At 41.0% G+C, this 12,100-nt stretch overlaps 1 protein-coding gene across 1 annotated transcript; it reads left to right on the top strand.

Moving 5' to 3' along the window:
* The first annotated feature begins 238 nt into the window (after nt 1-238).
* Nucleotides 239-9,007, top strand: snupn (snurportin 1). Its single transcript, XM_084451476.1, has 9 exons — nt 239-280; nt 1,967-2,131; nt 2,287-2,452; nt 3,619-3,723; nt 4,824-4,920; nt 6,172-6,269; nt 6,708-6,785; nt 6,999-7,079; nt 7,351-9,007. Exons 2-9 carry the CDS (start codon nt 1,974-1,976, stop codon nt 7,669-7,671), a joined length of 1,104 nt encoding a protein of 367 aa, XP_084307602.1. The 5' UTR covers nt 239-280; nt 1,967-1,973; the 3' UTR covers nt 7,672-9,007.
* Nucleotides 9,008-12,100: the final 3,093 nt, after the last annotated feature.

Below are 12,100 nucleotides of genomic sequence, written 5' to 3' on the forward strand. Positions count from 1 at the left end.
CCATGGTTATCCTATTTTCAAAGATGATGACGGTGATAATGGCGGTAAAAGCTAATGAATCAATAGTCTACAATACATTACTCCAATTCTTTGATTTTGTCAGTGATGAACAATAATGATGGATCCCATTATTTGCCGGAGTCTGACCAGTCCAGAGGGTGGCGGTGACGTACCATTAAAGTTGTCAATCGCCATTAAAATCAACAGACGAAGAAGAAGCAGAAGCCGTCGTTCATTACCGCGTGATATAAACTTCCTCGTTGACGTTCTCTCTCCCAAGGTAGTGTAACGACTAATCAAACAAACATTTACTATATTTTGTATATTTATTTAACAACGGCAGAATACCAAATGAAAGTTGAGTTTAGCTTTAGTAGAGTAATGCATTATTCTAGCTGCATAGTGGTGGTAGGACTGTCAGCACTTGTTAAACTAGCTAGCCTGGCTAGCTAGCTAGCCTGCTAACATCATTCTGTTTCCAGGAACGTTGTAACTGTATCTAGTTAGCATAGCTAGCCACGATGTGTTATTGAATAGGCTAGTCTGACAGGTCCAGGGGGAGCCACTCTAACGTTGGCTGGAATAAAACGTTGGCCCTTTTCTTTTTTGTACATGGGGCTAATGTTGTTTTCCAAGCATTAAAATACATAAGAGAAAACGTTTGATGGGCATTCCCCAAGATATACCTGACCAATTGGCACGGCATGATAGGGATTCAAACCGTTTCTGATATCTTTTATGCACTGATGCACATAATCATAGTGGTGGTGTATTAGGCCGTACCGTGTCTGTATTCTATGAATTCGTTCATCCAACTAGTTTTGATGTGAGTTTACTGAATGTGTTGTTATAAACTCACATCAAAACTAGTCTCGGTAACCCAGACTCAAATCTTGCTTGAGTGCTGGACAGCCTCTCGATTAAGATTTGGGATGGAACGCTAGAGATTTGCATAGCCTAGTGACTTTGTGTCCATCCCCTGATCATTTCAGTTTCTGCTTCTTCCACTGTGTTCACCTTTCATATTGGCTTGAAATTCCTGCCCCCATGTCCATGTGTAGCACAGCACAATCCTCTGGAAATTGTGATTAATCCAAATAAGAAGTTAGGCCTAACTACTCTCCTGGGAGAGAATAGTTAGGAAAACCACCGTTCAGTTGCATCATGTAGCCTATATGCTATTATGGCTATAGCATATACTGGAGAAGTTGGATTTTTGTTGCAAGGTGTGCCTAGTGACACAACAGTAGGCCACTGACAGCTGATGTGGTCCCTTGCTCAGAAAGGATGTTTGAGGCACTGGTGAAAAGCCAGCGAGCAACTATACAGATGGACATTGTACTGTACGTAAGTGAGTGGAGAGAGAGAAGGTTTCAGTATGTGATAAAGAAAAGTGTCCTTTTTTGCGTTTCGTTTTATTTGGCCTTTTATGTGTTGCACTTTGTCTTGATGCTTTTAATGTGTCATGTAAAGCACTTTGAATTGCCTTGTTGCTGAAATGTGCTATATCGGGGTGGCTGTAGCTCATTTGGTAGAGTGGGTCGTTCAGTGATCGAAGGGTCAGTGGTTCGAATCCCATCTCCGACTCCACATGTCGAAGTGTCCTTGAGCATGACACCTAACCCCAAATTGCTCCCAATGAGCAGGTTATCACCTTGCATGGCTGCTGCCGCCATTGGTGTGTGAATGGATGAATGAGAGGCCATTGTAAAGCGCTTTGAGTGGAAAAGCGCTATATAAGTGCAGTCCTTTTACCATTTATACAAATAAACTTGCCTTGCCTAGAGAAAACATTGACATGCTATTCTTAACTGACTAGGCTAGCAGGCCCATGACTTCAGTTTAATCAGGCACGTCAGTACTGGGTGAAAAATATAGCCAGCACACAATGTGAAATTTCAGGATCACAGTTGACTACTCCTGACCATATTAACTTCACTTGTCACATTTGAACTGGTTTCTATAGGCTCATCATGGACGACCTCACGCAAGCCCTCTCTGCCAGCTTTGCAGTCTCCGTGGAGCCCAACAGCACCAGTGCCCCCCACCCACGACTGGCCCTGTACAAGAGCAAGTACAGTGTCCTAGAGCAGAGTGAGCGACGGCGCCGCTTCCTGGAGCTGCAGAAAACGTTAGTCGGCCAATCAAATCCAGACAGCGTAGTGTGCTGCCTTTGAGCTATGTTGCTGTCTCTGATCCCAAATTATTTAGCTGTCATTTTGTTATTGAATTTGAAAAACAGAAGAACCACACAGCACACAAGTCTGTTACATGTCTTGTCTGTAGGAAAAGGTTGAACTACGTCAACCATGCCCGCCGCTTGGCTGACGGGGACTGGACTGGGAGAGACAGCGACAGCGAGGAAGAGCTGCAGGTGGAGAAGGATGTGGAGGAGGGCGATGGAATGGAGGTTGAACAGAGGAAGAAGTTGCCAAAGCACTATGCCAACCAGGTTAGTGAAGCACTATGCCAACTAGGGATGCCATGGTTCTCTGTATAATATTGTACCGTACCATATCATGTTAAATCCATTGACTTCTATTGACAACAAAGCTGGAGATTTTAGATGTAGATTAGAGTGAAATTATATCTATCCTAAATGATAAATAAAGCTCGATACAAATCATACTGTACTTTGCGGCAATTTTTGTCAGAACATGAAAGGACACCAGTGACCTTTCTGTGAGTTTCCTGTCTTTGAAAGTGAGAGTTTATGGTGTCTTTTTGAGCAATTTTCTATATGCACCTAGAGATCCATTGTGTACGTTAGTGGTGACATGTCATATCTCAAAATTGCAAAGTTGGTCGAAATTTTGATATTGGCCATTGTGGACATGATTGTAAATAACCTTATAACATGGCTTATAACGCTAAGTACTGAACCTGTCCTTTGGATGTGTCCTTGGATGTGTTTTTTATAGGCATATCTTTATATTTCTTATATAATACAATACACCAGGCATAATATTATTCAGTCTGTTTCCAGATTGAAGGTTTCTGGAGGGGTTTAGTGGAGTGAGGACTTCTTTAAGGTAGGGAGGTGCTTTACCATGGGTGTAATTGAAAGTCAGGAAAAGGGTTTTGAATTCAATCCTGTAGGAGACAGGGAGCCAGTGCAAAGATGGCAGAATAGGAGAGATATGGGTATATTTCTGCTCACTCTTCAGGATTCTGGCAGCACTATTCTGGATGTACTGGAGCTTTTAACACAAACCACATTTTACATATTTTATATGTGGTTTGTGTTACAATTACAAATGTTCTAGTGTGTTTTTACCCACAAATGTAAGTCATATAGTCATCCTCACACTGGTCGAGATATCAACATCGGTGGTGTGATAACATGTACTGTAGGACTGTGTTGTATGCATCATTAAATGTCCGTGTGGTCTTGCTTATGGAGCACAGGAGCAACATCAGGTTATATCACACCGTTGATATTGACATTACAAATACCAATAACATTGTGCATTGATCAGTATTTGGGAGATTCTGTATATAGTTCTTGTATAAATTATTATTTTAATTTCCTACCCTGCACCTGGCTGAGTGGTTTGGATGTGTGTACCAAACACTAGCCACCTTTCTTTAACCAAACATTCTCTTTCTTCATACCAGCTCATGCTGTCTGAATGGCTTGTTGACGTCCCTGTGGATCTGGAAGCTGATTGGCTCATGGTGGTCTGTCCGGTGGGGAAGCGCTCTCTCATTGTTGCCTCCAAGGTAATCAAATTCATTATTTATGTTCATACAATTATGCTGTTTAATTTGCTTTACATGAAAATGTTTGAATGAAAAGCTGCCTCTTCATGCCTCTTGGTCTGTGTCTTAGTAAGACCAGTTCCAGAGGACCTTAGGGATCTACTGGATATTACATTAGAAACATGCTGATAATATACTAGGGTGAACAACCATGACATTATTTTTAAGCCAATAAAATCATCTTAGAATTATAATTAATTATGAAACAAACAGGCACCCAGTATACTGTATTTTGTTAATAGCTTATATGGTACTGAATAGTCCTAAATACTGTAGTATAGCAGTAGTAAGAATAGCCTAGTTGTAGTAAGAATTGAAATGTACCTGTATGTATATGGAATAGTAAAAATAGGTCGAAACAAACAGATGGATGAAAAAATAAATAGAAAAATTAAGGTGAGTTTAGTGAGACGAAGACATATCAAATTATGGTGTAGCAACTAATACTGCTGATAATGTAATAACTTCTAATAATAATTTTAGTAATTTATGTAATAAAATCTGATAATGTAATAACTTGTTTCAGTTGATATTATTTGGATTAAATGCATAAAGCTGCAATCATTGATTTTATTCACTGCTAAGAGACTTGTTTATGCAAAGGCATGGGGCGGAGCAAAGGCATGGGGGCGGAGCAAAGGCATGGGGGCGGAGCAAAGGCACGGGCGGGCTATTGACAACACAGGCAGAAATGCTGGAATAACAACAGACGTGGCGGCCAGTAGGGGTGAGTCATTGAAGTAGGACGCTATCAGGACGCTATGGCTCAATGAAACAATCTGATATAATGGGTGGTTCTAATCTAGTTTTGACTGTGTATAAAATCAATGATTGCAGCTTTAAATTCTGTGCTAGGCCTTTTTTAAATCGCCGTCAACTGGGTATATTTAGTTACAAGCTCCTAGGGTAAAGCATCTCACGGGAGGGAGAATTAACACCAACAATAACAGTAGTGTCTCACCCCTGAAAAGTGAAAATACACAGCCACCACACCTTTGATTGTTCAGTATGGATCGCAATGTCAGTGCATTCATGTTGTCTTCTCTCCCTGTCATTTAAAGGGGTCCACTGCAGCGTATACTAAAAGTGGCTACTGTGTGAACCGCTTCCCCTCCTTCTTGCCCGGAGGGAACAGACATAATTCAGCTATGGGAAAAGGTACAGCGTGTGGGACTGATTCCATTTCTATCCTCTCTGGTTTCCACACTTTGTGCTCAGTGAAATGAAAAGACCAGACATGATAATAGCAATCCAAGCTGTTTGGCCTAGTGGACTTTATGCGATTTGGCTTTCACATGTCCAGACCTTTCAGATTTTTGAACAAGGAAGGATTAAAGAACAGGTTTGGAATTTAGCCTTATAAGCCTATAAGGTTATTTACGATCATATCCAAACGGTGCACTCTCGAGATATATCCTGTCGCCGCTAACACTCAATGGATCCATAGGTGCATAAACAAAATCCCTCAAAATCACCATAAACTCTTGTTTTCAAAGACAGGAAACTCACTGAGTGGTCAATGGTGTCCGTTGATGTTCTGACAAAAAATCGCCACAAAGTATGCTTCCGATCAGGTTTCATTTATCATTTAGCATAGAACTATTTTCACTCGCAGTACATACGTTTGTAAACATCCGCTTGAACTTTGGGAGGTCTTGACTGAGATTTTCACTAGGGATGCACCGATTGCAAAATTCTGGGCCGAAGCTGATGTTTAAAATAACAATCCGGCCGATGTTTATTTTATTTTATTTTTATTCTCTCTTTTGTGCCAGGGAAACTAAGAAATGATGCCTTCTTTTCAGATGGCCAGTTAGATTTGATGTGTTAAAATCCTTGGCTGTTGTACCTCCTCTTGAAATGTCACTTGTCACTGCAGCTGGGTAGGCTACGTTTTGCAACAAAAAAAGCCGTAATTGTTGCGACATAACATCGGCCACTACCATCGGTGAATGTCATTTTATTTGCAGATGGGCCGATGGCAGTCATCAAGGCCAACATCGGCCGATGCCGATGTTTGGTCGATGCATCGGTGCATCCCTAATTTTCATCTTACGAGGCCCAGACCCAACTAGAAGCCAATAACGAAAAATGTCAATGAAAGATTAAATAAATAAATGGTATGTTTTAGGAATAAAATGGCCACAAGCAAGAGAAATGATGAATGGACTGACTCTTACGCTGTCATAGCCAATGCAGCTGGGTGGCCAGGATGTTTGATCTGCAGTGAGAAATTCTCCCACAGTAGCCTAAGAGCAATACAGTATTGAGAGACTAGTCTTGAGAGGGAAGTCTTAATGTGAAATCTTTGGTCAACCTAAATAAAATTTGTTGTGTGAGAGAGATTTACTCTGAAAGTTGGGCCTTTAAATTATTTAAATGAATGGTATTTTTATGTCTTGTGTGCAGATTACACAATCCTGGACTGTATTTACAGTGAGGTGGACAGAACCTTCTACATACTTGATGTCATGTGCTGGAGGGGTCACCCTGTGTATGACTGCCCGGTAAGACCCTTTGAAAAAACAAAAATATAACACTCTTGAAATTACAAATAATTTTTGCTTGTCCTTTTCTCTTGGTTTGTGTGATACACATTTAAGCGGTAATCCATGATTATCATATTCTATTGTATAGTCTCCAAACTGCGGTTCTAAAGAGCCGTAAACAGACATTTCCATCAGCTTAAGCTCAAATTAAGTCCAAATATCTTTCACCTGGAATATTGTATCTCTCTGGGCCATAGTCAAGTCTTTAGTCCCAGTGGAATGATGAGCACTAGTGTCTGGGCCAAAGATTAGTTTTTGCCATGTTGACCAATTCATTTGCCTTTACAAAGTGAGATTTTCGAGGATGTTTATTTGTCAGGTACCAATAAGAAAAAGGAAAACATGTACAATGAAATTCTCATCATTGGTTTACAGTTTTTGTTTTCCCATCAACAGACAGAGTTCAGATTCTACTGGCTGCAGTCCAAGGTCCAGGAGGCAGACGGCCTATCGGACATCGCCAAACGCAACCCTGTACGTTTTCAATAATCGTGTCGGGCAACTTATTTAGTCTGTTTCTGGTGTGATCACTAAATGATCACAATCATAAAATAAACCATTGATTATAATAAGAATTTTAAATAATGTTTTTTTTTCCGATCTCAAATGCATTGTATTGTAAATGTAACAAGAGCCAAACAATGTCCCAGTACTAAGTGTCTGTTTAATATTGGACTGGTGTTTCAGTTTCGGTTTGTAAGTCTTCAAAGCACTGGCTGCTCAACAGTATCCATCCAACAAGCCCTGGCAGCTGAGTACAGCTTCAAAGTAAGTGCAGTTTACCATTATAGCTCACAGTTGTGCTCTTTGCTGTCTTAACAGATTTTGACCAAAGCTATAGAATTTGAAAACTGTCTAAATATTGCGGCGAATAGTGAATAAATGGCTAAGAATTTGATTTATTTGCTAAGTTACATTTTCAGCCTCATTATTGGACATTTCATGTGCTGCTTGTTGTTCAAATCCCAAATCACATCATACCCAATTCAACTGCTTGCCCCTTCCAGTTTTAACCAAGCATTACTCTGGGTATTTTCAGGTGGACGGGCTTCTGTTCTACCACCGCCAGACCCACTACACTCCCGGCAGTACCCCTCTGGTGGGCTGGCTTCGGCCCTACATGGTGCCTGACATCCTGAGGATGGAGGTCCCCGACGGGCCCCTCACCATAAAGCCCGACTACGCCAGCCACCAGCTGCAGCAGATCCGTGAGCACAAGAAAACCTCTAGCGAAGTCCGGCCAGCTGACTCGAACGGCCGCTATGAACTTGAGCACCTCTCCACCCCCGACCAGGAGAAGAGAGAGGGGGGTGCAGCCTCACCACAGAGGCCAGTGAGGGAAGCTAGCATGGAGAGCTGAGAGGGGGGCAGTGACGTTGTAAACCTACTGCTTACTGCTCTCTTTGAACTCTGTTGGTTATATTTGCATGTTATAACCACAGTATTATCCAAAATACATTCACCATTATATTCAACTATACCCACACCTCAGAGATGTTTGGATCTCCCTTTTGGCAGAGACCTATGAGTGCTACTCTAACACTTACATTTTCTGTTTATGACCTTAAAAATATTAAGTGGTAATCACTTTAGTGAACCAACATATCATTGAAATATTTACTATTCCGGGGCCTGTTGAAGTTAGCATTTCTTCAGATGTATTGGCACCGAAGTCAATACATGAAATTCTCTATAATTGTCATTTTTGTCACCTATTTTGATGAAATTACAATTTGGCTCTTATTTTGACGAAATTACACATTGCTATTTTGTCAAAATAAGGGTTAGGAATTACACTTGTGTGGTGATGGTTAGGATTAATTCATTCGAGTTACAGTGTACGTGTAGGTTGACTCTAACCAAAAGCACAACAAAAAGGGTTTCACTTTGCTAGGATTGGACTCAGGACCCTTTGGTTACAACCACATAGCTTTTATGTCCTCCCCTACCCTTAACTTGCCTCCTTACACAGCATTTTATTTTATAATACATACAACTACTGTATTTCGTCAACACAGATGAAGGAAATGTCTACTGGATAAAAATTAATTTATTCACTCAGGCGTCAATGCGTCTGACAAAATGCTAACAAGTAATGTGTCAGAATAGTACATTTCCTCCTGATGATGCTCATGATAGTTACCCTCAGGTAATGTCATTGTGTGAGCTGTTGTTGGACGAAGGACAGGAATAATCACTTTTCTGCCAAGCTTAATGAGTTGCCATATAGATTATGGTAATGTCTTTTAGAGGGTATAGTTGATATGGCCTTTTAGACTTGAGTCACGGCCAGATGTTGTAAATGCAAAAGCAAAGTTTATTCCTCTGGTTGTTTTAAGATAATATTTTCAGATGTTTACAAATGTTTTAATTTACTTTTTAAATCTTTGAGCTTGTTTTGTGATTTCTCAGGCTGTTAATAAAATGCTGAATTCTTAGATTTTGTAATGCAACCAATGAACTACATGTCAACAGTCAGGTTAGTTGAAGTTGCTATTCTTTTGAGGGTGTGTGAATGTGATGCAGAGAACACATTTAAACTAATTAATGGCTAACATTTTGAAGGCTCTCTACTCAACAGTAACATTGGGGTTAAAGATGTTAGTCTTAAAGGAGAATGCTCGTTTTTGACAACCTGGACCTTATTTACGGCATATTATAAGACGTTTGACTCACCGAGATAACTTTGGTGTAATTCGGAGGCCTGTAGAAGAAATTTCAAATCCAGCGCGAACGAAGTATATCCATGTAATGGCGGCAGACTGGGCACTGAGAATGCAGCTTCTAAAAAATCTATTTTCTGCCGCGAAAGGGTTGTTTTCATCAATCTGTCTTTATGAATCGCTAGTTGTGCTTGCATAGAGCGAGGGCTTGTGGTTTTTCACATGCCTCTGTAATATGATCTTTAGAAACGTCTTTAGAAACGAAATCGCTTCCCCACTTGCTCCAGCACGCATGCGCACAGCGCGCAAACTGGCTATTTCCGTCTGTAGGCTACACTCGCGGCTCACATTCTCTACGCTACGATCAGCGTCCATCATATTCTAAGTCATCTTTTATATCCTCAAAATCTGATAAATATTCAGGCATATTGCACACAATATTCCAGGCACCAACAAGCCGATCGTAGTGTAGAGAATGTGAGCCGTGAGTGTAGCCTACAGACGTAACGGAGAATAGCCAGTCTGCGCGCTGTGCGCATGCGTGTTGGAGCAAGTGGGGAAGCTATTTCGTTTCTAAAGACGTTTCTAAAGATCATATTACAGAGGCATGTGAAAAACCACAACAAGCCCTCGCCCTATGTAAGCACAACTAGCGATTCATAAAGACAGATTGATGAAAACAACCGTTTCGCGGCAGAAAATAGATTTTTTAGAAGCTGCATTCTCAGTGCCCCGTCCGCCGCCATTACATGGATATACTTGGCTCGCACTGGATTTTACATTTCTTCTACAGGCCTCCGAATTACACCAAAGTTATCTCGGTGAGTCAAACGTCTTATAATATGCCGTAAACGAGGTCCAGGTTGTCAAAAACGAGCATTCTCCTTTAACAAGCTAAACACATCTGATCAGATGTCCACCAGTACCGGCTCCTCACAAGGCTGTGTTATTTCCCCTCTACTATTCTCACTACACAAACGGCTTGCGTGCCACGCCCTCCCATGTCCCTTTTCCCATGGTGGAACTCGGTTGGGATACAGTCAAAATTCCGCTTGCAACCGTCACTGGAGGGTAGACTTGAACAACCTAGTCGGCCAGCTCAACACGATGCCCCGGACAGGTCAGGTAAATTCTGGTTCAAAATGTAAAGCTGTATATAAACATCACATAATACATGTTTAAAAAAATGTCTGGTGCATTGAGGGAACATTTGCAACTCAAATGTTACCGCTACTTCATGTTACGGCAGCTATCTTAGCTAGCTGACACCTCTAGGTTAGCTAGCTAGCCTTAATGTTAGCTAACGTAACGTTAGCCTAGCCGCCACTGTGTTGTAGCTCTTTAGTTGTAAGTCTTTTATTAGTATAGAGATGGATAACTGTGAGGGATAATTATATTTGAACAAGGTGATGAAAGTGTACAGGTTCAATTCCTTAATGGTGAGATTCTAACACTAGCTATGGCTTTGGTAGGGATTTTGATAGCTTCTTCATACTATTATGTAATCTCTGGTTATAGGCAATTGGTAACTAAGAGGAACTACATACTTTGTTTGATTTTTATGTTCATTGCGTTCTGTTGTCCAAGTATGATTTAGTCCAGTTCTTGTTAGTTGGCTGCAAACGTTTATTATCGGTGATAGACTGCATTTACTGTTTTCGGCCACAGGAGAAAAGCAACAGGCTTAGTTAGACAGTGCTCCTTGTTCAGTTTCAGCAATTCAATGAGTATTTGAGTTGGGCTATTTAGTTATTTCTGTAAGTATTTCTGTTAGTTATATATTATATTTCTTTATTATTTCAGAGACCACATACTGTCTTTTTATGTAAGTGAAGAGAATTGAAAGCTCAAATAATGCTTATTAAGGGTTTAAAAAGTAGTAGGCTAATATTGTCATAATACTGAGGAAAGATTGCGTGCAACGAGCGCAAGTATGCTCTCCTCTCACTTAAGAAACTGGGCTCAGCATCATGATTGTCATCACAAGTTTATACAGTTTTAATATTTTTAAGCAATGGTAGTGTCTACTTTTCATGTCAGTGAGTCTAACAAAATTGATAATGCATGGGTTGTGTCTTTTGTCTTTTCCGACATTGTGATTTGTCATTTGTGTTTGTCATTGGATTAGTTATGTAAAAATGTGGTTACCTGGTGGTGCTGTGTCAGTTATTGAATTAATGTGTAGTAATTGAACATTTGAAATAGTCCTGTTTTGAAATTATACCTACAGTGTAGGTGTCAGTAATTACCCATTATATATTAGGCTATACTTTGATTTACCAGGTAAATGTTTAGTAATTGGGGGACTATGAAATGAAGGGTTATCAAAGAATGTTTAGAGTAAGTTAATTTAGCAATAGAAATCCCTAAGCCTAGGGCCAATGGGCCTAGGATATAGACAAAAAAACTACCGGTGGAATGGTGGTGGAGCAATAGCGGTAGCATTTCGGATTACTAGCGGACCGCTGTCCCTGACACTAATAATCCGCCGGAGGTCCGCTTGCCATTCGATGTGCAAATGGCCAGGAATAATTCGTCCGGAGGTCCGCCAGCTCGTCCATCGGGGACCTGCTGTAGGTCCGCTAGCCTTGTGTTATATTCCGCTGAAGGTCCGCCAACTTGTCCAGCGGGACCCGCTGTAGGTCCGCTAGCCTTGTGTTATCTGTGTTTATCCCTTACCTTTGTCCAGAAACAGAAGTTGAACCAATTGCTGAAAAATAGCTAATGTTACAGGAATCATCAGTGTAACTGCTTTAGCCACTGACCGCTACCATTAATGTTATGGAAGTTGCTGCTAGTTGTTGTGAGCTCATGAGCTGGCTATCCCGCTCTTATTGTGCTGGATTAGCATTGGAACTGATGTGTCCAGGCGACGAGACCTATCTTAATTTATCAGACGTTATTTCATGTAATTTCAGTTCACAGCTATTTCAGTGGCATGACTAGCTTCCGCCCTAGAGTCCTGAACAGAAACAAGTCAGCCATGCACATAAACCAGGCTGGGCCTGGCCTGGTTCCTCTAGTGTGTGATCAGGATCAGCCCCTGGCTGTGAGTGTTGCGCATGCGCTGCTCCCTGAGCAGGAAAATGAACGAATCTTCACGAGGTCGTTTCTCCGATTCACAAT

This window comes from Borostomias antarcticus, assembly GCF_949987555.1.
Source record: "Borostomias antarcticus genome assembly, chromosome: 16".
In the NCBI taxonomy this organism is placed as follows: Eukaryota; Metazoa; Chordata; class Actinopteri; order Stomiiformes; family Stomiidae; genus Borostomias; species Borostomias antarcticus.